Source organism: Gymnoscopelus microlampas (assembly GCF_963454915.1).
Source record: "Gymnoscopelus microlampas genome assembly, chromosome: 13".
NCBI classification, from domain to species: Eukaryota; Metazoa; Chordata; class Actinopteri; order Myctophiformes; family Myctophidae; genus Gymnoscopelus; species Gymnoscopelus microlampas.
Window position 1 is genome coordinate 11,268,981 of NC_139950.1, and position 25,027 is coordinate 11,294,007.

The following is a 25,027-nucleotide window of genomic DNA, read 5'->3' on the forward strand; positions in this document are numbered from 1 at the left end:
TCATTGGCTGGTCATTTAGCAATGAGGGCTCAATGTCCTCTCAGGATATGGGATCTAAAGACGACCCGCAATACTCTGTTCGGCCACTGTATGTATCTCTATGAACTGTGGCGCTGTTCCTCATTTGGCCTTTCAACGTTGCCATGTTTAGTGAGAGAAATAAGCAACCGTATGGGAACTAAAAACGTTGCCATGTTTAGTGAGAGAATAAGCAACCTGGTGTAATTTGATTTTGAATATCTTGTTTCCCGTTAATTAATGCCGTACTTCGTCGTCTGACCTACGAGTGCTTGTAGATCGGCTATTTTCGACATTGGGACACAGGTTCTGTGTGTGTGTGTGTGTGTGTGTGTGTGTGTGTGTGTGTGTGTGTGTGTGTGTGTGTGTGTGTGTGTGTGTGTGTGTGTGTGTGTGTGTGTGTGTGTGCGTGCGTGCGTGCGTGCGTGCGTGCGTGCGTGCGTGCGTGCGTGCGTGCGTGCGTGCGTGCGTCTGTGTGTGTGTGTTGTCAGCCCAGTGGTACATGGACTAGCCTATACACTATACAGTACATGATAGTGTGTGCCTTGAGAATGGAGCTCCAAGGGGATTAGCACTGTGTAAACTGGCTGAACGAACACCCAGCCCACCCGCCCCCCCCACCCCCCTCTTATCTTCAGACACCAGAGCTACTGTAACCAGTGTTCTCTCTTGGCTATATACGTGGAATAAATGTCACTGAAATTAATTTCGCCGTTTTTCATTAGGGCCCACCGCGACTGTAATCTCTTTCTTGAGTCAAAATTTATGTCCTCCCCAGAATTCAATTTCCTTTCCTCGTCCTCATAAGTTGGAAGCACAAAGACTGATAGGCATTTATCAGGTTATAACTCTAATGCACCCATCAATGAATAATGCCATTCTTAACCTATTAAGACCTGGAACGCATATGTGTCACTTTTTGATTTGAGCTAAAAAAAACATTATTTTACACTTTGGCTATTCAAAAATAGCAGATCTACAAGCTCATAGCGCGGCACAGAGTGCCGCGCTATGAGCTTGTAGATCTGCTATTTATGAAAAATCGTGAACATGTGTGCAAATCTTTGAATATATATATTTTTAAAGTGAACATTTTTAACTCAAATATTTGCTTCTGGGGGGTCCCTGGAACAAAATATTGTGAGATGGGGGTCGGCGGCCAAATACATATAATTTTGGGGCTCCTTGACATGAAAAAGTTTGAGCACCACTGATATAGAAACATACGTTTTTTTTCAGAATACTGTTGGTATTTAGAAGACATTTGTAGAATCGGCTTCAGGTCATAATGGGTTAATTTACAGTGTTTGATCCCAGTTATCGAGTCGACTGACAATGTCAGAACCCACAGCTGCTGGTGTACTCTAAACACAACAGACACGCTACTGTGTTTAAACACCACATAAGGCTGTTAACACACTGGTTGTCTTTGTAATCACTCTATCAGTAATGACTCTTAATGTTAATGCTACACTCAGCGGCACTCATTCTGTGACGTACGTTAAAGGGATGTGTGTTATCGTTTTGACAAAATCAACCAGGTATTGATCAGCGCTGTTTGAGCCACGACCTAGCAACAACCCCGTGACAACCTATAGCACAGGGCAACAGCAAATCTTTCAACTTTTTCTCACTCACTCACTCACTCACTTACAGTGGTGGAAAGTAATTAAGTACATTTACTTAATTACTGTACTTATGTACAATTTTGAGGTATTTGTACTTTACTTGAGTATTTCCAATTTCCAATACTTTTACTTCTAGTCCACTACATCTCAAAAGCAAATATTATAGCTCACAAGCTCACAATGCGCCGCGATGCGACGCATTGTGAGCTTGTATATCGGCTATTTTATACATTTGAAAACATTTGAAATGGGACATTCTGCATAATGCGTACTTTCTACTTTTGGTACTTTAAGTACATTTTGATACAAATACTTGTGTACTTTTACCCCCCCCCCCCCCCCCCCCCCCCCACACACACACACACACACACCTATCCTTTGTTCTGGGCCTTCCCTGCACCTTTTCCAATCCGAGTCATATGCACGGCGCGCTCCTTCAGCCCCGTCCTGCTTCTTCTCTCCCTTTGTCTCAGCTCTTGGACTCTTCTCCAGGCCGCAATAAATATAATTTCTAGCATGAATATAAAAGTCCACGCCTGGGCTATAAAGTCAAAGCAAACTGTCAGCGAAAAGCTCACTGTACTGACAACGGAACCGCACATCCATCACACGGGCGAATAAAAAAGCCCGAAGAATGCGCCGGGGACGAGCAGGAGAGGTGGAAGGAGATGATGAAAGCATATATAATACGTCTGACAAGCGCGGCATTTCGAACGGTTTGACAGGCTAAACCGCTCACTGACGGACCGGCTGGGGCAGCCCCGTGCAACACAGCAGGTGCAGCTGGTGAGAAACGTGTGGAAAGTCTGACATCAGAGAGCTCCGTCCAGCGTCGGTTTAACGCGTTTAGACGGGGAACGCGTCTGTGTGTCATTTTTTAGATTTCTTTGGCCTATTCAGCGCGGCACTCGGTGCCGCGCTGAATAGGCCAAAGAAAGCTTGTAGATCTGCTATTTTTTGGAAAAGAATCGTGAAAATGTGTGCAAATCTTTGAATATAACATATACGTTTTTAATTCTGGGGGGTCCCTGGAACAAAATATTTAGAGATGGGGGGGTCTGCAGCCAAATACATGGCATTTTGGGGGTCCTTGACGTGAAAAAAGTTTGAGAAGCACTGATATTATAGCAACATAGGTTTAAAGAAAACTGTTAGTATTTAGAAGACATTTGTAAAATCCCTAGAAGAAAAGATTTGAGTTAAAAATGTTATATATATAAAATATATATATATTCAAAAGATTTGCACAAAATAATGTTCACGATTTTGTAGATCTGCTATTTTTGAAAAGCCCAAATAAATCTTAAAATGAGTGTGCGTTCCCGGTCTTAAAGGGTTAATGCCTAATCGATGCTCCGTCGTACGGCGGTGTCACTCGCCACTAAAGGTGTAGTTCACCCAAAAAAATATGTATTTTCTATCAATTACACAGCCCATGAAGCGTTGAATTCATGGAGATTTCTTTGTTTTTATCGCATTCCTGAGCCAATAATTTGATAACCGGCGGTCTCTCCGGTAGAGACACAAAGAGTCTCCTTTGTGTCTCCTACCTTTGGACCGGATACATTAGCGTCTTTATAATTATCATCAAATTATCGGCTCAGGAATGTGACAAAGAATAAAAATCTCCATGAATTCAATGCTTCATGTGTAATTGATAGAAAATAAGTAGGGATGTTCGATATTGACTTTTTTACCGATAACCGATATACCGATATTGTCCAACTCCTAATTTCCGATACCGGTATCAACCAATACTGATATATGCGGGCTTTTTCACCAAAAGTCAACTAATTGTCAGGTAACAACATCACATATCTAATACAATAAAATAGCTATAATATCAACATAATATCTAATAAATCTATTAATAATACAATGATGTTGTTAGATTTTCAATAAAGTGAGTCCCGGGACTCACTGGTGGTCATTTGAATGAGTCCCACTAATCTTAGATTAAATGTTGGCCTATTGACAGTGCAGAAGCATAATTGCTCTGATGCCTATAACATTAACGAGCATCAGCTGGACACAGACACACACACCTGCCCTCTGCAGTGCTCTAATTTGAAAGTGATTGGAGTCTCTCATTTCTCTGCAAAAGCCCTTGAATATGATGGAATATGATTACTGTGATTTTGGTAAGCTCACATTTCATATCACACACACCACAGAGTAAGAACTCCTGTAACCTATGAAAAAAAAAAAAAGTTTTCTTTTTTTCAAAAAACGATACCTATATTTTCCGATATAGATTTTTATGCTAATATCGGCCCGATAATATCGGGAGGCCGATAATATTGGACATCCCTAAAAAGAAGTATTTTTTTGGGTGAACTGTGGGGGCTGTGGTGAGCCTGGCCTATTATTGTGGACGGCGATCCATCTCAGAGGCTGTCCTTTTATCAGTCCAGCCCCCCAAACGTCAGGAGATGGAGTCGCCTGCTCCGTCCTCTCTCTCTCTCTGCAGGGAGGCCCGGGGATGGATGACCCCCCCGTGGACCATAAAGCAACAGCCCCTGCAACTGCAACACAGGGCCAGGGCTGGCAACACAAAGCACATTGTCATGAGGAGAAATGGAATTGTTTCACTTAGTACCGGTATCTTTAGTGTGTGTGTGTGTGTGTGTGTGTGTGTGTGTGTGTGTGTGTGTGTGTGTGTGTGTGTGTGTGTGTGTGTGTGTGTGTGTGTGTGTGTGTGTGTGTGTGTGTGTGTGTGTGTGTGTGTTGTATTACTATCCTATACCTGTGAGGGCCAAATGTCCCCACAAGTATAGCAGGACTAGGATGAAAATCCAAAGAAATGGATGTTTTATGGTAAAAAAAAAAACAGAATTTGGGGAGTTAGGTTTACAATTAGGAATAGATTGAGGTCAGGGGTTAGGATGAGACATTTAGAGGTTATAGGGTTGGAGTTATATGCCTGATTTATACATAGTTGCGCACTGGTGCACCAAAAATAGCAGATCTACAAGCTTGTAGATCTGCTATTTTGCCTTAGGGTTGTGCTTACGATGGCAAAACATTGCAAAAATGTTATTCATAAAAGTGCCAAAATGAAATGTTGATGTGCTCACAAGCATACTGATACAAAACCGCATGCGTGCGTGCGCGCATTTGCGCTCACAGGACTGTATCTCTTGCTGACCCTATTTCTCGGGGAACATCCTGACAGCCAAAGGCCGTCTCTCTCTCTCTCTCTCTCTCTCTCTCTCTCTCTCTCTCTCTCTCTCTCTCTCTCTCTCTCTCTCTCTCTCTTTTCGTGAAATATTTCCAAACGTGGAAGAATCGTCCAAAAGGAAAGATCAGTCACTTTCTAACGGGGGGGGATGAATATGCATGGCACTGCCGCTTCCTCCCGGCACGTAGCGCACAGAGCGCTTAGTCATCCTGAAGGTTATTAAACACACAGCCTGGATTATGTCACTTATGTCAGTTATTAAATCAAACAAGGCCCGTCTGTGTCTGCGCGCGTGTGCGTGTGTGCGTGCGTGAGGGCGTGCGTGTTCAATGGAAAGGAGACAAACAGAGACAGAGACAGAGAGAGAGGGAGACGGGCGGGGTCTTACAGTACAGTGGAGTGTATGTGTAACAAGGGCACTAATACGAACACCACCTTAAAAAAAAAGAATCCTCGCAAACGTCTATTTCTGCGTGACAGTAACGAGTGGAGGCTTAATGTGACAGCTTCAAACTGAATATATTCCTGCTCTATCCTCAGTAGTAGTTCTCCGCCTTAACATTTGAGGTGTCACGCGCCTCTCTCTCTCTCTCTCTCTCTCTCTCTCTCTCTCTCTCTCTCTCTCTCTCTCTCTCTCTCCCTCTCTCTCTCGCGTGTGCGCATAACTCGGGAGAGTTAAAGTGACATTTGTCCTCTCCCAATAAAAAATATTTAGTCCATTAAACATAAATAGCTGTCATTATGATGCATGCGGCTGGCTTGCTCGGGGCCTTACCCCCCCCTCCCCCCCCCCCCCCCCCCCTCCCTCGCGCTGTTTACTGCGGCCAGGACAACTGCAGCGCCTGCATGTTCTCAACTTCCAGCGTATTGATTAAACTTTTAAATGGCTGCCACATAACCCTGGGACATCAGGAAGATTAATTTGCGTCAATGTTCATCTGTAATTCATTAGCCATTTATACTCCCCCACATCCACACACGGGGGCTATCAGGGAAATGCTCCCCCATTTTTCAACTCCGGGGCCGGCCGAGGCTGGGGAGCAGGCCAAGGAAGAGTGGGGGGGGGCGGGGAGGGGAGGGGAGACAGATGGGGAGGGGTTTTAGACCAAACACGGAAAACCACAAGAACTCCCTCTCCACAGCCAAGAGTGTGCTAGTGCTCACTGCAGGGCCAACGCACTGGCCCAGTAATACAGCATGACTTGTAGCGTCGATTAGCCGCCGCGATTATTTACAAGCATAATATATAAAGGCCCCCCCCCCCCCCCCTTATTCTAAACACATCCCCCGGATACATATTGCGCTGTCAAGGTGCTCCACTGACGGATTGAGACTTAAAGCACGCGCCGGCCCTCATCTACCCGTCGCTACAATTGATTATAATTTGCATAACGGGTTTTGACTTAACAAGGCTCTCTAAATGACACGGCTATTCATCAAAACCTGGAGGGAGAGAGAGAGACGGGCGTGAGCTCACCTCCAGTTTTTTTTAACGTCTCGAGCCTGATTTTGCACTTCGTCGTACTGCGGCGTCCACGCCGACGATAGGCTCGCGACGCGGTCACGGCCGCGACACGTCGCGAGCCTGTGGGTCTGCTTTGCTAGCCCATTAATACCGGGAAGGCATCCGTGTCATTCTATACTTTGGCTATTAAGAAATAACAGATCTACAAGCTCATAGCGCGTTTCGTGCCACGCTATGAGCTTGTAGATCTGCTATTTTTGAAAATCTTTTAATATATATTATTAATTTTTTTTTAACAAACATTTTTAACTCAAATCTTTGCTTCTGGGGGTCCCTGGAACAAAATATTTCTGTCAGCATGGAGCATGCTGATAAATGGGTGCTCTCTCTTGATTGCATGAATTTGGTATCCCTGAAACTAAAAATCTATTTTCTGTTTATTAAAGAGCGGGAGAGACAGGGAGAACCCTGTTGCTGAACAAATACTCTATAGCAATGATTACTATCAGAATATAGAGCTTTGGGAGGGGGGCGAAACGTGGGCCTGTAAGGGCACTTTTGGTTCCATTTGTACTCGTGTCGGAGTTACAGACTCGTAACGGTCCATTTGGTTCCTAACTATCAACCATTTAGCTGGTGACCCCTTGCCCCCCCCTTTCCAAGGACCCCTGGGGGGTCCACGGACCCCACTCTGAGAACCAGTGGATAAAAGGACAGCCGGACAGATGGATGCCGTCTACAATAATAGGCCAGGACCCCCAAGCCCATAAGTCACACTCACCTCACACCCGGCTCTTATGAATGCCCTTTAACCCCCCCCCCCAACAGTATTATTTCAACCCAGATAATAGGGAAAGTGTAATTGCGTTGTTAATTGATTTTTTCTTTACCCCCACCCCCCTCTCGTTGCATTATTACCCTGATGGATGATAGAGGGACAGACTGGATGAATATATGGCAGAGGACTGACAGACAGAATGAATGAATGAATGCCCTGACCCCATCCCTTTAAAATGTGGATCACTGGCTTCTTTTCAAAACATACCTGAAAATCCATCCATCAGGAGACCACAAGGTGACAATCACTGCATTTCTTTTCCTTTTCTCCTTCGTACCTTACAATATATTGACATGGCCAAAAATCGGTTGAAAGTGGATGAAAAAGCAAGTTGCGATTTTGTGCGACATAGAAACATTTGTACCACAGTATATACCTCCAAACAGACAAGGCCTCGCCCTCCCAACCATCCCCCCTATATCAGTGATTCTCAACCAGTGTTCCGGGGACCACCAGTAGTCCTAGGGGGGGATACCAGGCGGTCCCCAGCAAAATGAGTTAACATAGCGTCACAATCCTTTTAACCACTTAGCTTTGGCTATTCAAAAATAGCAGATCTACAAGCTCATAGCGCGGCACTCTGTGCCGCGCTATGAGCTTGTAGATCTGCTATTTTTTGACAAATCATGAAAATGTGTGCATATCTTTGAATATTTATATTTTTAACATTTTTAACTCAAATCTTTGCTTCTGGGGGGTCCCTGGCACAAAACATTTTCAGATGGGGGACCGCGGCCAAATGTATATCAATTTAGGGGTCCTTGGCATGAAAAAGGTTGAAAACAACTGCCCATATGATCTCGGCCCTCCTGTTTGGGGGGGGGGGGGGGGGGACCCCCAGGACTGTTACAGTACGGGGGGAGGAGGAAACGGTTAAAGGAGAGGACCATGGAGGGGGGGGGGGGGTGGCAAGGATGAGAGAGAAGATTCTTCCCCTAGAATAGATAACCTTGATGTTAAATGCTACATCCATCGGATATGTCTTTTCCTTGACATATTGATGGCCCTTGAAAAGAGTCAGGCTGATTGTATGCAGGGAGCAATCATTAAACCCGCTCGCTCGTCGCTCTCTCTCTCTCACGTCTCTCTGTCTCCCCCCCTCTCTCTCTCTCAATCTCTCTCTCTCTCTCTCTCTCTCTCTCTCTCTCTCTCTCTCTCTCTCTCTCTCTCTCTGTGTCTCCCTGTATTTCTCTGTTGATTAAAAGGACAGCCCAGGTTTTTTAAAGAGGCTGTCCTGTTTATTATGTCCCATATACATCAGTTATTTTTTTTTTCACCCCCGTATCCTCTGAGCTTATATCCTTCACTATATTTACAATATGACAAACAGAAGAAACATCTCGCTAAAACGTCATAAATATCCACCCCCTCCCTCCCTCCCTCCTCAGTTGGATGTTATTCCCCTTTTCCTGGACAAAAACAAACAGGAGAAGGGCGTAGCACACCAGTATTACTGAGGTACTGCTGACCTTGGTAAAGAAGTCTAAAAGTGAAGATAGCCACGGCGCAGGATCATTTATTGAATACCAACGTTTTGACCTGGAAAGGTCTTCTTCAGGGATTCCAAACACCCATCATTTGGTGTATACTGTATGTATAACAAAAGAGAGGAAAAAAATCCAGTCATTGTTTTATGCCATATGTCGTTGCTGTTGGGCAGAAACCTTGTATCTCCATTCTCCAAAACGGTTACTTTTCAGGAAAAGGAAAAAAGAACCTGTGTTCCAATAGATCCAATGTAGTTATTGTTTAGTCACAAGTTATTTCCTATATTAAATTGCGGAGTAAAAACATACACATTAACCCATTAAGACCTGGAACAGTGTCATTTTTAGATTTGAGCTAAAAAAGCATTATTTTACACTTTGGGCTATTCAAAAATAGCAGATATACAAGCTCATAGCGCGGCACCGAGTGCCACGCTACGAGCTTGTAGATCTGCTATTTTTGAAAAATCGTGAAAATGTGTGCAAATCTTTGAATATATATATTTTCAAGGCGTTTTTAACTCAAATCTTTGCTTCTGGGGTCTCTGGAACAAAATATTTTTATGGGGGTCCGCAGCCAAATACATATAATTTTGGGGGTCCTTGACATGAAAAAGTTTGAGCACCACTCATATAGAAACATAAGTTTTTCAGAATACTGTTGGAATTTAGGAGACATGTAGAATCGGCTTCAGGTCTCAATGGGTTAAAAGTTCGAACATGGAGATACAAGGTTTCCGCCCGACAACAGCCACGTACGTATAAGTGCCGATGGGGTACATAGTGTGAGAGTACAGTACACAGTAGGCATTGTGCAGCTAGCTATAGCCCCCACTGTGGCAGAGTGCTCTATCAGTCCCCCGTAGAGAGAGCACATGCTCTGGGTAATCAGCTCCGAAAGGAGACCAGACTCAAACACCACAGCAATACAGCGGGGGTAAAAGATACGCCATAGCATAACTGTACAACACGCTTTTAACCCATTAAGACCTGGAACTGTCTCATTTTTAGATTTGAGCTAAAAAGCATTATTTTACACATTGGCTATTCAAAAATAGCAGATCTACAAGCTCATAGCGCGGCACCGAGTGCCGCGCTACGAGCTTGTACATCTGCTATTTTTGAAAAATCGTAAAAATGTGTGCAAATCTTTGAGTATATATATTTTTAAAGCGAACATTTTTAACTCAAATGTTTGCTTCTGGGGGGTCCCTGGAACAAAATATTTTGATGGGGGTCGGCGGCCAAATACATATCATTTTAGGGGTCCTTGACATGAAAAAGATGGAACACCACTGATATAGAAACATGCATTTTTCAGAATACTGTTGAGATTTAGGAGACATGTAGAATCGGCTTCAGGTCTCAATGGGTTAATAAAGACAGGGGAGGGGGGCCCGGCCCGGCCTGGCCCAGCACGGTCCGGCTCCTCTCCTCTCCTTTTTAAGAGCCAACAAGGTGCTGCGTGACATTATGCACGACAAAGGCCTGATTGTTCCTCTGCCAGTGCATGATGGAAACATTAGCCTCCAGATCCCTTTTTTTTTTTTTATCTGTCACATTAATGGCTGCTCTCGCTGCTCTCAGGGGCACTTTGTGTAATAGTGTGTGTGCGTGTGTGTGTGTGTGTGTGTGTGTGTGTGTGTGTGTGTGTGTGTGTGTGTGTGTGTGTGTGTGTGTGTGTGTGTGTGTGTGTGTGTGTGTGTGTGTGTGCGTGCGTGCGTGCGTGCGTGCGTGCGTGCGTGTGTGTGTGTTACTTATTACTATACTTGTGAGGGCCAAATGTCCCCGCCAGAATAGCAGAATTTGAGAAACAGACATTCAGGGAGTTTTAATTAGGAAAAGGTTCAGGTTGGGGGCTGTGGTTATAGGATTAGACATTCATAGAGGTTAGGTTTAGGGGTCAGGAATTATGCCTGATTTCATGTCACACACCAAAAAATAGATTTGCAAGCTCTACGCGTTGTGAGCTTGTAGATCTTCTACTGTCGGCTTTTGGTTTTGGGGTTCAATATGGCCCAAAGCAATTGTAAAGATGGCTTTCATAAGAGATCGCCGTCCTAAAATGTAGATGTCCTTACAAGTTTAGTAATACAAACCTGTGTGTGTGTGTGTGTGTGTGTGTGTGTGTGTGTGTGTGTGTGTGTGTGTGTGTGTGTGTGTGTGTGTGTGTGTGTGTGTGTGTGCGCGTCTTCTCCCGGGTGTGTGTTGATGCGTGGCGTCGGGTACACAGAGGATCTCCAGACTAGCAGAGTTTGACACTGTACCATTTGTTATTAAGTATCACTTCATCAAGCACCAGCCCCGGAGGCCCTCCTCGGCCGGCCTCACGAGGTGTTATGCAAGAGAGAGCTTGGCTATGCACTTTTAAGTTACCCCCCCCACCCCACACACACACACACACACCCCCCGCCCACCTACCCGCTCGCCCTGCCTCATCTTTCTCCTCTCTTCTTCTCCTCTAATAAAAGTGATCTCCGGCTGTGATGGGAGCTCAGTGCTATGGAATGAGCTGTTTGTTAAGCAGGGTGTGTGTGTAGGCTGCTTATAAATGCCTAATTCAGGGTGTGTGTGTAGGCTGCTTATAAATGCCTAATTCAGGGTGTGTGTGTAGGCTGCTTATAAATGCCTAATTCAGGGTGTGTGTGTAGGCTGCTTATACATGTCTAATTCAGGGTGTGTGTGTAGGCTGCTTATAAATGCCTAATTCGCTCGCCGACAAGACGCGATCTTCGAGCCATGCTGCGACGGGATGTTACTGTAGCTGGAACGTTAGATCTCGTCGGCGAGCGATGCCGTCGTGCGATGGAATGTTAATTAGGCTTAATCAGTGGTGGAAAGTAACTAAGTACGTTTACTTAAGTACTGTACTTAAGTAAAATTTTGAGGTATTTGTACCTTACTTGAGTATTTCCAATATCCAATACTTTCACTTCTACTCCACTACATCTCAGAGGCAAATATTGTACTTTTACTCCGCTACAATTATTTGAAAATTTTAGTGACTAGTTCCTTTTCTGATATACATTTTTATATTATAAAACATACATTAAGCACTTTAGCCTTATTTCATACTTAGGCTATTTGAAAATAGCAGATCTACAAGCTCACAAGGCATCGCATCACGACGTGTTGTGAGCTTGTAGATCTGCCATTTTCAAATATTTTTGTACTTTTACTTTTGGTACTTTAAGTACATTTTGATGCCAATACTTTTGCACTTTTACTCAAGTAAATTTTGAATTCCAGACTTTTACTTGTAACGGAGTACTTCTACATTGCAGTATTGGTACTTTTACTCAAGTAAAGCAATTGAGTACTTTTTCCACCACTGGGCTTAATCCTATGGAGTTGCTTTGGCCTCGCCGGCTTATGCCCACAAAATGAACAGGCTGATTTCGCTGCACCCCTTTACCTCTCCTCTCCAGCCCGCTGGGGGACCCCCAGAATCAACCCTCCCCCGTTCATCACTTTTCTTTCTGTTTCCGCTGTTCTTTTTCCCTCTCTTCTCTTTTATTTTTTTCCACCATTGTTCACAGACGCCCCCTCGCCACTTGTTTTCTTTCTGTTATCGTGTGGAGAATTACAGGGAAAGCATTGTCCAGAGAAGTTGCTGATTGGTGCTGTGTAGCATTCTCAGAATGTGTTGCCCGTCCAATCCAGGTCCCCCCAAACCCCCCCCCCCCCCCCCCCCACGATGGTGAGCTCAGCAGAGTGTGAAGTCTCCAGGGGAGAGGGCCCCTGAGCTTTTTGCCGGCGCCTTCATCTGTGAAGGTTATCTCTGAAAGAGCCCTACAAATGCGTCCCCTCTAGGTAATGTCCTATAGGGGTCTTGGTTCTTCGCTATCGCGGTAGGTAATCTCTTAACCCTTTCAGACCGAGAACGCATCTGTGTGTCATTTTAAGATTGCTTTGGGCTATTCAAAAATAGCAGATCTACAAGCTCATAGCGCGGCACCGAGTGCCGCGCTATGAGCTTGTAGATCTGCTATTTTTGAAACATCGTGAAAAAAAATCGTGAAAATTTGAAAATAATCTTTGAATATCTACTTTTTCCATAGCGAACATTTTTAACTCTGTTACAACTTGTTGGGGGTCCCTGGAACAAAATATTTTTGAGATGGGGGTCCGCGGCCAAACTTCATATCATTTTGGGGGTCCTTGACATGAAAAAGTTTGAGAACCACTGATTATAGCAACATTAGGATTTAGAAGACATTTGTAGAATTCCCCAGAAACAAAGATTTGAGTTACAAATGCTCGCTTTGAAAAATATATAAGATTTGCTAAAATGTTCACGATTTTTCAAAAATAGCAGATCTACAAGTTCATGCTTGTAGATCTGCCATTCTTGAATAGCCAAAGAAATCTTAAAATGACACACAGATGCGTTCCCGGTCTTAACGGGTTAAGGGCCCCACTCGTGGAGTGAGTGAGCATCTCTGGCGGGCGAGAAAGCTGTGAATAATGTGCGAGAGAGAGAGAGAGAGAGAGAGAGAGGGGGCGCCCGGTTGCACTCCTGTGATCCGAGCGCTGTGAGACGCGTCGAGTCCTGTGGTGTCGAGACCGAGTCTCCAGCCGTGGCACCTATATCCCCAGGCGAAAAAGCACGGCAGCTGGAATTCATTCTCCCCCCCTTTCCTCCTCCTCCTCTCTGCCAGGGACAATCCCATGCATGTTCAGACATGTGCGTGCACACACACACACACACACACAATCATGCACACGGGCCCCTCACACACACACACACACACACACACACCGGGGGAAGCAGGCAGCCATGAAGCGGGAGGCCGGGGATTTGATCAGAGGTGACAGCTCCTCACACTTCAGTGTTTGGATCACCTCAAGTAGCCGAGGCTGTGAGGGGAAATGAGCGCTGCTCCACTACAAAGTCCAGATTTAGATTGACTGAGCTTGTCCCCGGGCCTGTGGGCTAGATGCTGCTGCTGCTGCTGGTTGCTGTACTGCCTGCTCCCTCTACCATCTGACAGAACACCCACTACTGCTGCGAGCGACTAGTGTGTGTCGTGTGTGTGTGTGTGTGTGTGTGTGTGTGTGTGTGTGTGTGTGTGTGTGTGTGTGTGTGTGTGTGTGTGTGTGTGTGTGTGTGTGTGTGTGTGTGTGTGTGTGTGTGTGTGTGTGTGTGTGTGTGTGTGTGTGGTTAGCCCATTGAGGCCTGAGGTTCCGATTCTGCAAAAATGTCTTCTAAATGTTTCTATATCAGTGTTTTTTCAAACGTTTTCATGTCAAGGACCCCCAAATTGATATGAATTTGGCCGTGGACCCCCATCTCAAAATATCTTGTTCCAGGGACCCCCAGAAGCAAAGATTTGAGTTAATGTTGGCTTTAAAAGAATATGTATCTTCAAAGATTTGAACACATTTTCACGATTTTTCAAAAATAGCCAAAAGTGTAAAATAATGCTTTTTTAGCTCAAACGAAAAGGTGACACAGATGCGTTCCAGGTCTTAATGGGTTAGAGAAGGCAACTTTGAACACACAGAGAGAGAGAGAGGGTGGGAGAGAGAGAGAGCTATGTGTCACGTTTGGTTAGAATTGAGGGTGGCATCAGAATATGCTTGGCACTAATATGGCACCAGTATCTCTGTCCCTGTCTCTGCTTTCTGTCACTTGGGTTGCCATTCCTCGGGCCCGTCACTCCACCAGCCCCTTGACAATGTCGCTTTGGATTACGTGATTGGAGGAGGGAGGGGTGGGGGTATAGGCGCCCTCTCTGAGCGCACCTCAACCCCACCCCCCTTCCCTTCCCTTTCCGTACCCACCACTCACTCCTCCCATCATCCTCTCGTCTCCTCTCCTCGCCCCCCTCGGTGGGGGGGGGGGAGCCCTGCCCTCTGCACATGGCTATAATGCACTTGATGTCTATTTAAAAAGCTCTGGCGAAAGCCCCCGTATCTGTTCCCCCCCCCCCCCCCCCTGTCCTGTCAGAGGATCATTGACGGCGCTAATGCCACTTGTCCTTGCCTCATTTGCCCGAGCGGTGACACTTTAGCTGCAGACCCCGGTCGGTCGCATTCGTCAAAGTGGCACGACGGCGGCGGCGAGTGCTGCTGCCGGTGACATCAGAGGGAGAAAGTGCCGCGGCAGAGAGAGACAGAGAGCTGTGGGCAGCTATTTCCCCCGGACAGCATGCAGGGCTAGTACGAGAATATACACTGTCGGCCATCTTTGCTTTCATCCTGGAAGAGAGAGAGAGAGCAACACGGCAGCTATGGACGTACAGTCAGTGTGTGGAGCTGTCTGTCGGCTTTCGCTCGCTTGACGGATCCGCTGTAAATGGCAGACCCGGACCTCGCTGTATAGCCTCGTTGAACCTACATATCGTCACTGACGTGGGGCAGAAACCTCCTATCTCCCTATTCTAACTTTGTCTTTTTTAATTTGAATCCTGAAAAGTGACAGTTTTGAACATTCCACCTGACAGAGACGATATCGTTTACATTAGTGGTTCTCAAAAATGGGGTCCGGGGAACCTTGTACATCAGTTTAACCACTTTAACCCCTATATAGTACATTGGATATTTTAAAATAGAACATCTACAAGCTCAAGAGCTTATAAATCTGCTATTTAAAAAAAAAAAAAACGTTTCAAAAATGTTTTGAAATATTTTGAATATTATTTTCACATATATATTGTATGGTGGTCCATGGCACAACATATTTACAGACTGGGGGTCCACGGGCAAATACATGGTAATTAAAAAAAAAGTTTGTGAACCACTGATTTACATGAAATACACTCTAAGGAGTTGAGCCTCATTAATATCATTCAAAATGCTGTGTCATACCTAATTATGCATTATTTTCCTTCATTAACATAACCGGCCTATATATGACTAGTGTCTCGAGTTGTCTTGTCGTATAACGTAAAAAATTAAGCATTCATTTCTTTTCATATCGACTTATTAAAAGAATATTAAAAGAGACCGTGTGTTAGTGCCCTTTGTCAGAGGCAAATGGAGTTAACTCACTTCTTGTACGTGTTAGACTTGTTATATGTACTTGTCGATATGGTTATCACATGAATTAGTTCAAAGGCAAGGTCAACGCTGCTGTCGGCTAGTATGGATTAGGTTATTTCAGGAGGCACATCAGATGGAGTATTTACTGTATATATATATACACTGTATATTACATTGTGTTCACAATGCCTTTCACCTGTTTAGCTTTAGACTATACTTTGAACCATAACACACATACACAATTATGCACACACATGCACATTTCATTTATGCATGTTGTCGCTGTCAGGCAGAAACCTATTGACGTATTTCATCTCTTAATGCTTGTTTTTTTCCATAAATGAATGCCCTATTTTATACTTTGATGTACAGTATAATTACTATGTCGTGCAAAAAGTAAAAGTATTGATCAAGCCCACAATGTGTCATGATGGCTATTTTTGACAAATAGAATACAATAAAAAACTGTTGGTAGCACTTGCTATGCATCCTAAGTGCTACCAAACTATTTTACCAATGAAAAGTATTAACAAGCTTGTAACGAAATAATAACTATAGTGTAGTATCTATTGGAACACAGATCATTTCCCCATTCCCTGAAAAATAACATTCTAGGTGTCCGCATGACGTGTCATTTTAGATTTTTGTGCTGGCTGTTTCAAAATAGCAGATATACAAGCTCACATCGCGTCACTTCATGCCGCGTTGCGAGCTTGTACATCTGCTATTTTTGAACATTTTTGAAAAGTGTTTGAACGACTGATTTAGAGGGCATTTGTAGAATCGGCCTCAGGTCTTTGAAATCTTTTCAAGTCAGAAAGCTATGAACCGTTTTTTCTCTTTCTCTCTCTCCGTTTGTAGGTGTATTCGCCAAGTGTCGCTACGTCTACTACGGAAAACATTCCGAAGGCAACAGATTCATCAGCAACGATCAGCTCTGATGAACAGCAGCTGGGGGGAGGAGAGGAGAGGAGAGGAGAGGAGAGGAGAGGGTGTGGCTGTCTGGACAGAAGGACACACATGGAGATGGACGGTGACGGACAGACGCATATCATGGGCAAACCTGTTCCTTATTTATGACGATGCTAGCTCTCTTATCTGAGGGCTGCTCCGTTTACAACTCTGTTTACAACTAGACATGGTTTGTAAGGGGACCCCGCGATATACACTGTCTTTTTTGTTTTTGTTTTGTTTTCTAAATACTCCTCTTGTCTCACAGGGATAATTGCGCGCGCGTGCGTGCGTGCGTGTGTGTGCGTGCGAGTGGGCAAGTGGGTGTATAAGGGCGTAACAATAACAAAAACATAGCAGTTTTTTTGGGGGGGGGTCCAAATGTGCACTGCCAACTCAGCGTTATGAGTAGCATGGCTTGGGTAACAAAGAAAAGACGTGCGATAATCTTGTTTTTATTTTACCAGAAGAGTAATGACCGACCTTGACGACGATTTTAATTTGATACACGCAGAGATATCAGAAACACACGAGGAGGTGAATAAACGCCTACATATCTGATATCTCTGCATGTGCGGGGCATTAGAGCCTAGCTGGATTATTAATAGATATTTCGGGGGGCCATTTTGGGTATTTGGGGTTTTCACAGTGTGAGAAATAGGAGGCGTCGCGTGTGAGCAGGGCCATTTATCAACTCAGCTCGGCGCGTGAGAGTTGACAGGTCTGCACAAGTTACCGGAAACGTTAGATATCACCTTATCAGCCTAACTGTTTACATATCTGGTTACTCACTGTCTGTGGGAACACATTGAATGTCCCGTTCTTTGAGTGCTTTTCTCCGCTTCTTTTTTTGTCTTTGTTCCTACTCTATCTGTCACTGAGATCTCCTCCACTGACTGACAGATGACTGACTGACTGACTGACTGACTGACTGACTGACTGACTGACTGACTGACTGACTGACTGACAGCTGACTGCTGAGATTGTTGCCGAACTTGACGCCGGTTCACGCATGGACCAAACCAAGTTTACAAGGGGGAGGGGGGGTCACACACTAATGTTTTCCTTGACAAGCGGAGATAAATTGAAAATAAATGACAAATAAGAGACAGATATGATGACAGGGTTCATGAAATACAGGGTATATTTCAGTTATTGTGTATTGTTTATTGAGGTGGGGGGGATCTGTATTTTACTCAATATTGGAGGGGAACGTGGTTACGTGTGTGTGTGTGTGTGTGTGTGTGTGTGTGTGTGTGTGTGTGTGTGTGTGTGTGTGTGTGTGTGTGTGTGTGTGTGTGTGTGTGTGTGTGTGTGTGTGTGTGTGTGTGTGTGTGTGTGTGTGTCTGTCTTTCTGGTTCATGCTCAGAGCCACAGTCAGGACTGACACTCCAACTGGCATGCCTCCGAGCTTCAGCAATCCTCCGACTTTAGACACACGCAAGGACATTCACTCTCTTTCTCTGTCTCTCTCTCTCTCTTCCTCTCTTTCACACATACACATACACACGTGCGCAGTGTGACAAACAGAATCAGCCAATCGGCTGCTTTTCCGTGACAGCCCACGGCTTCCATGATAGATCACCCGTCCCCTGCCGCCGCTAATCAAGGGTGAAAGTGTGATGGTCACACACCTGGGGCCTGACGGACAGCCACGCCCCTCTGTCTCTGTTTCTCTCTGGCTGTCTGTCTGTCATTTATTCAACATTCAACCGTCATTTAAAAAAACGTTGTGATAGACAACCTGCCTCAGCCACATTAACCCTGGCGTCCCTAATTTGGGAACATTTATTTTCCTTTTTTAATTTTACAAAAATATAGCAAACATTGCAAATCTCCAAATCTCACAGAGCGTTGCAATGCGACACGTTGTGAGCTTGTAGATCGGTATATAGGGCATATAGAAGTACGTATATAGGGCTTAAGTGGTTAGTACCAGAGGTGCCATGTAACTAAGTACATGTACATTAATTACACTATTGAGTTACTTTTACTCTCCTGGAGTATTTCCAATTTTAAATACTTTAACTTCTACTTCACTAGGCCTACATCTCAGAGGCAAATATGTACTTTTAAGCTTGTAGATCTGCTATTTTCAAAAGATTTTTTTTAGATTTTGATAACTTTTGAAAAAGGATATTCTACGTAATGAGTATTTTTGTTGCCAATACTTTTGTACTTTTACTCAAGTCAATTTTGAATATCGGGTAACAGGGTATTTCTACATTGCGGTATTGATAAATAGATTGAGTACTTTTTACACCACTGGTTAATGCGATACCGATGTATAATTTGTTATGTTTAGTTTAGAGGGGCTCACTGTGGAAACTGTACCAATACATTAATTAGGGGTTGAAATCATCACCACATTCCTTTGTTTTCTTTTCTTTTTCTTTCTTTTCTTTTTTGAAATTATGTTTTTCAGGAATACATGCATTCATATGCTGCTTTTAAGCAGAATTGCCAATAACAGCCTTAATGAAGACTTGTTATGTCAGTTTCATGTATCATTTGATTCCTGTGGTATTTCTGTTTACTGTAATTGTGTCAATAACGTTGCCATACTTCTGATTCTTAAAGGTCCTGAAAAAAACTACCACGGGTCAACCAATCATACATAATATATATATATATATATATATATATATATATATATATATATATATATATATATATATATATATATATATATATATATATATATATATATAAATAATATATCAATCCTAATCTGAAATGAAACCTTTAGATAAATTGATAATTTGCTCAATAAATCCCTTTGTGCAATTGTGATATTTAGCTGATTCTTGTACACATTGTATTTGCTGTATTGGATTAAACAAAAAGTCCTTCTCTTGTCAAATTGGACCCAGTTGATGTTTGAACGACACCATGTTGGTTCCTTGTTGTTACAGTCTCAAAGGTAGACGGGAGAGATCCACTATAGCGCTGTTTCTCAACGTGGCGTCTGGGGACCACCGGGGGTCCGAAAGAATGGACCCTTACGGGTCTGTAACTCCGAGAGTGCGCAAATGGAACCAAATGGTTCCATGTGTACACTCTCAGAGTTAAATAAACACTGAGTGGAAACCTCAGATGGCCAAAACCGTTACTTTTCAGGATTCAAATTCAAAAGCATCAAAAGTAGCAGATCTACAAGCTCGAAACGCGCCGCTTCGCGCCGCGTTTCGAGCCGCGTTTCGAGCTTGTAGATCTGCTACTTTTGATACTTTTGTGTGACGCTGTAGTGTGATCAAGTAGGGCGTTAATTTACGGAAAAAAAGATATTAGATGAGAGGTTTCTCCCCGTCAGCAACGATATATCATCACCGGTTGTCCTTGAAATGAAAAACGGTTTAGAAACCCTGCGCTATGGTACTGTACTGTGGAAAGTCATGTCAGGAGTGTTCTACCTGTATAAGCCTCTGTAACGCTCAGTCATCTGCAGACACACCGGAGGTCAGAGGTCAGTTATTATAATAACGTTTTATTCATTTAAATAAGTTCCAGATGGCCGTGTTAATTTAACCAAAAAGTATTAGTTTTTATTTTTGTGTGTGTGTGTGTACTGTTCGCGCATGTGCGTCCGTGCGCGCGCTCGACGCGCACACCGTCTCCTGCGTGAGCCGCGTTGGCCGCACTCCCCCCCCCCGACACACCGTTCAGGCAGAGTGGTCAGTAAAGCGCTCGCCGGCCGTCTCAAAACTGACAAGGTTTATTTGTCTGTGTTTTGACGTGCTCACAGGAAACCGCCACTGACAGCTGCAGGAGGCAGGAAGAGGGTGGCGGGGGGGGAGGGAGTCACAACAAGTCCCCCCCCCCCCCCCCCCCCCCCCAGCCGCGCGACACAAAATGTCATCCTTCCCCCTGGCTTGCCGGCACGCGCCCATGCAGCCATCCTTGCTGAAAAGAGCACACATTTAAAACTTTGTGACATGTGTCACATGCGCTGCCATTGAGCCACAGTGCCTCCTGACGGAAGCCGGAATTGACAGGCAACCCCGAGCCACCGGAGCTGGGCTGGGAGGGACGACACGCCAAGTTTGGTGTGTGTCACTTCTCGTACTCGTCAGCTCCCGGACGCATTCCTCGAAGCTAGCTGCCGCCACCGCCGTCCTGGCAACACAAACTACATTATCCCATTGGAACCGGGAGAGCATCTGTGTCATTTTTTTTTTTTGGCGTTGCTATTCAAATATAGCAGATGTACAAGCTCTTCGTGCTTTTTTGAACGTTTTTGAAAAAAAAAATCTTGAAAGTGTGAGAAAAGTACTGATTTAGGGCAGTGGTTTTCAACCTTTTTCATGCCATGGACCCCTAAATTGATATACGTTTGCCGCGTTTGTGCCAGGGACCCCCCAGAAGCAAAGATTTTAGTTCTAGTGCGGCATTCGGTGCCGTGCTATGAGCTTGTAGATCTGCTATTTTTGAATAGCCAAAGCTAAGCGGTTAAAATTATTGTGCCGCTATGTTAACTCATTTCGCTGGGGACCCCCTGGTACCCCCCCCCCCCCCCCCCCCCAAGGACCACTGGTTGAGAACCACTGATTTAGGAGGCGTTTTGTAGAGTATCGGCCTGCAGGTCTAAGTGGGTTATGGGATGGGCGGGGAGTGCCACAATGGGGAAGACATATGGGTGACATGCGACAGTGTGTGCATTGCAGGGTGGGTGGGTGGGTGGGTGGACGGGCTGCCTGGCATCATGGACAGTAGGCTAATGAAGGCATGAAGCAGGGATGGTACCTGTAGCCGCGATGGCCTGTTTGACCCTGGGCTGCGTTGCCGGTGCTTCTCGGGGAACTTCCTGGCTGGAGGAATGGCATGCCGCACGTGTGTGTGTGTGTGTGTGTGTGTGTGTAGGCATGTCTATACGTGCACGCACACATCTGTATGTGTTGTATGCATACTGTACATCTGTATGCAACGTGATGTGTGCTTCTTTATGTCTGAACCCCTGTGTGCACATGCATGCTTGCATGCGCGTCAGTGTGTGTGTGTGCGGACAAATAGGAGACTGCTGTATAGCAGTTTATTGCTGCTATATTTTCCTTGATTTGAGTAATAAAACGTCAAACCAACACGAGTACAACTATTCTACTGCAAAATTAACACTCGGGGGGGATGTTTCTGTGCGTTATCGCGCAAGAATTCAAACTCAAAATTCCATTTTCCGCACGCACCGCACTGATGGCAACGTTTAGATTCCTATGGCGTTATATATACGCCGATAGTCGTCGGGCATGTTTTCAGAACGCGGTTGCTCATCGGGTGGCAACCGGCGCCCTTCACCTCCTCCCCGGAAGGCAACGCTAGTGAGTGATTCACTGTCAGGAGAGCTTAGTGCAAATCATCCGCCATCATCACACACACACACACCGTCCTCTCCGGTTGATGAGTGACGGCTCTGAGCTAATGCAAATGTACTGCCAGGTAAAGGAGTTGTCTTCCTGAGTGACAGTTGGACACTGAGAGCAGAGCAGTCAGTGGTGGTGCTGCTGGTGGGAAGTAACCGAGTGCGTTTCGTCACTGTCGGGCAGGAACCTCTTATCTCCATTGTTTAAACGTTTTTTTTCCGTAAATCAATGCACTCAAAAGTAGCAGATCCATAAGTTGTATTTGAATCCTGAAAAGTAGCAGTTTTGGACATTTGAGGTTTCCACGCGACAGAGGCGATGCACCCAAGCACTTCTCAAGAAAAAAAAAACAATTTTTCAATACTTTTTACTCCACTGCAATATTCGACGACTTTAGTACTTGTTACTTTGTAGATTTAGATTATTATTGCAAAACATACATTAACCAATGAATCCCTATTTTACACTTTGTTTGAGAAAGTATTATATTTTCTACTTTCATACTGTAAGTATATTTCACAGCAATACTTTTGTACTTTTGTAAAAATGTTGAATACATGCAACAGAGCATTATCATATTGTGGTATTGGTACTTCAGTAAAAGAGAAAATATGAGTAGTTCTTCCGCCACTGAGAGCAGAGGAGTAAACACTAGCAAGGATGGAGTGAGATAGATTTAGCTGTTCCCTTAGCCTTCAACATGTCTCTCTCTCTCTCTCTCTCTCTGTCTTTTCACACACGCTCTCCCTCCCTCCTTCACCTGCAGACATTTGGCAGCGCGGCACATCGCTTCATCCAGGGGAAAGCCGAGGGGGGGAAAAAAGTGGGTCTCCTTATTTCCGGGCCCGGTCCCAGATGAGGAGCATTTGTCATTCAGGGTTGTGCTGTGGTAATTAGCTTGTCAGTGGGCTCCGGGCTGAGCCGGCGCTCTCTGTTAAGAAAGATGGACAGACTGACACGGGAGCTGACAGCCAGTCGATAATGTGGCAATTAATGTCATAAATAATTCTGCTGACAATTATATCAAAATGGACTCTGTTCTTTCACAGACCCTGGCAGTCCGTTATCATTTCCTCTTACGGGGGGAGCTATACACGGCCCGCCGTCCTCCCCTCTATAATTACAGGGCTTTTTATATGGTAATACAATATGGCCGCACTCTTAGCCCATGTCTTTTTTAGAGAACAGGAGAGCCGCGTGACAGAGCGAACGAGACAGACAATGGAAATAACACGATAATGGATCTGTGTTCTGTGTCTCTTATACCGCGGGCATCTCAATTGGGTCATATAGCATGGAGCATGAGGCATTTCAAATGTCATCGGCGCGCGGCCCTGCCCGCCTTTGGAAGCAAAGAAAAGTAATTTGATTTGAAAATGCAGACAATTATGTGAGAGAGATCGATGGGAGCTGATATTCTAAAGGTTGCAAAAGCTTAACCAACAGTGGGAATATTGATCCTGACACCCCATCACTTGGTGGGAAGAAAAAATCATATCTATCCAACGTCTTTAAGATACAGGTCAATCAATCGTGTTTGGCAAGCATGCAGGATGGAGCAGAATCAGCATGGGCTCGTTGGATGGTAAATGTACTGTGTATCGAAGGAGATAAAGAGGAATCTGCTTAGAGATGCTTATTATCCCACTGCCTCAGACTGTTCCTCCATGCAGGCCCCATTTGTCTCTCGGAGCTGCTCAGCCATTTTGAATGGTCCCCATCAGCCTTGACACTAAACTCTTCCCAAGGAAATGTACGGGCAAATAGAGTGAGCTCAGCACATGTAAAGTCTGCCTAATGCATTGTAAAACAGCCTTAAACACATCAGATGTATCTTCTAGGACCGGGGAAGGTCGCGCTGATGGTAATATATAGTCCACGCCGGGAAGTCTCAAGGTCGTGTCAGATTCGCCTACATAATGCATGAATTCATGTTTCTCTTACAGGCTCCAATCATGCCTCGCGAGCCTTGAGATGAAAATTTTACTAAGTAAATCAGCCACCTGGCTGGCATTTCTATTACACTCCTATGTGTCGACTGACAGAGGAGGATGAATAATGTTAAAAAATAACACACGGTAACATCATATTTACCACATCCAGCAGCACTGGATATGGCCCTGTTTGGTATGTATCTGCCATTTGCTGCACAGGCATCACAGCCATTAATTTTGGACATTTCTCACATCTAAAACAAGCTGTAAAGCTAAATATCTCTTCATGTAATTTGTTTTAACTTTCACTGTATCATCGTACGATACATTTATACACTCACTGGTTACTTCCAATGGTAAGTTGGCACTGTGACAAGTGGTTTGACCCTGATTGCTGATTGATATCAGGTGTGGGTAAATGCCTTTATCTGTGTGTCAACAACAAACCAGTGAGTGTGGAGTTTAACGTAATAGTCCATATTCACAACGGCGGCCATTTTGGAATTTAACATTGCGTTGCTGTGGCAACTGGGGTGGCATTTCATTGACCTAATGGCAATATGGCCGGCGTGTGAATATGGTCTATGGCTGAAGACATTGGCACTGCTGACGCAACACACAGAGCCTCCTACCAGTGACTCCAACGGAAAGCATATTTAGAGACAAGCTACAGCCTACAATCAACCGCTGACACCAGATCCAGGGTTCAACAATGACCTTCCAAACATTACTAAACAAGGTAAACCACATGAACCCTATCCACCTGTTTCTGTGGGAATTTACTGGGGCAAAGGCCTGGTGGGGGACATATCCTGTGGAGGCACAGGAAGTAGGAAGTAGCCCCAGTGAATTCCCACTGAAACAGGTGGATAGCATCTTGATTCTGGTCATGTCATATACTGTAGGTGAACATCCATTTTGGTGAAAAAGGGAATTTAAGCCTCAATAGACCTGCAGTATAGAAGACTACTTCTACCAAAGAAGGCAAATGCATCGCAAGAGGAGCTTCAATTTAACAAGGTGAGCTGATAATTATATTATGGAAAATATAATGCGATGCAGCACATTGTGAGCTTGTAGATCTGCTATTTTCAAAAGATGCTTACTGTATACATTTGAAAACTTGAAATGGGACATTTTGCATAATGAGTACTTTTGCTTTTGGTACTTGAAGTACATTTTGA

General features: G+C 44.5%; 1 protein-coding gene across 1 annotated transcript in view; it reads left to right on the top strand.

Moving 5' to 3' along the window:
- The window catches only part of lrmda (leucine rich melanocyte differentiation associated), a 410,111-nt gene extending 390,951 nt beyond the window's left edge, over positions 1 to 19,160 (top strand). Inside the window, exon 7 of the mRNA XM_084075454.1 lies at positions 16,466 to 19,160. Within this exon, the coding sequence (XP_083931580.1) occupies positions 16,466 to 16,545 (80 nt within the window). The 3' untranslated portion in view covers positions 16,546 to 19,160. The remainder of the gene's footprint in view (positions 1 to 16,465) is intronic.
- The last annotated feature ends 5,867 nt before the right edge of the window (positions 19,161 to 25,027 follow it).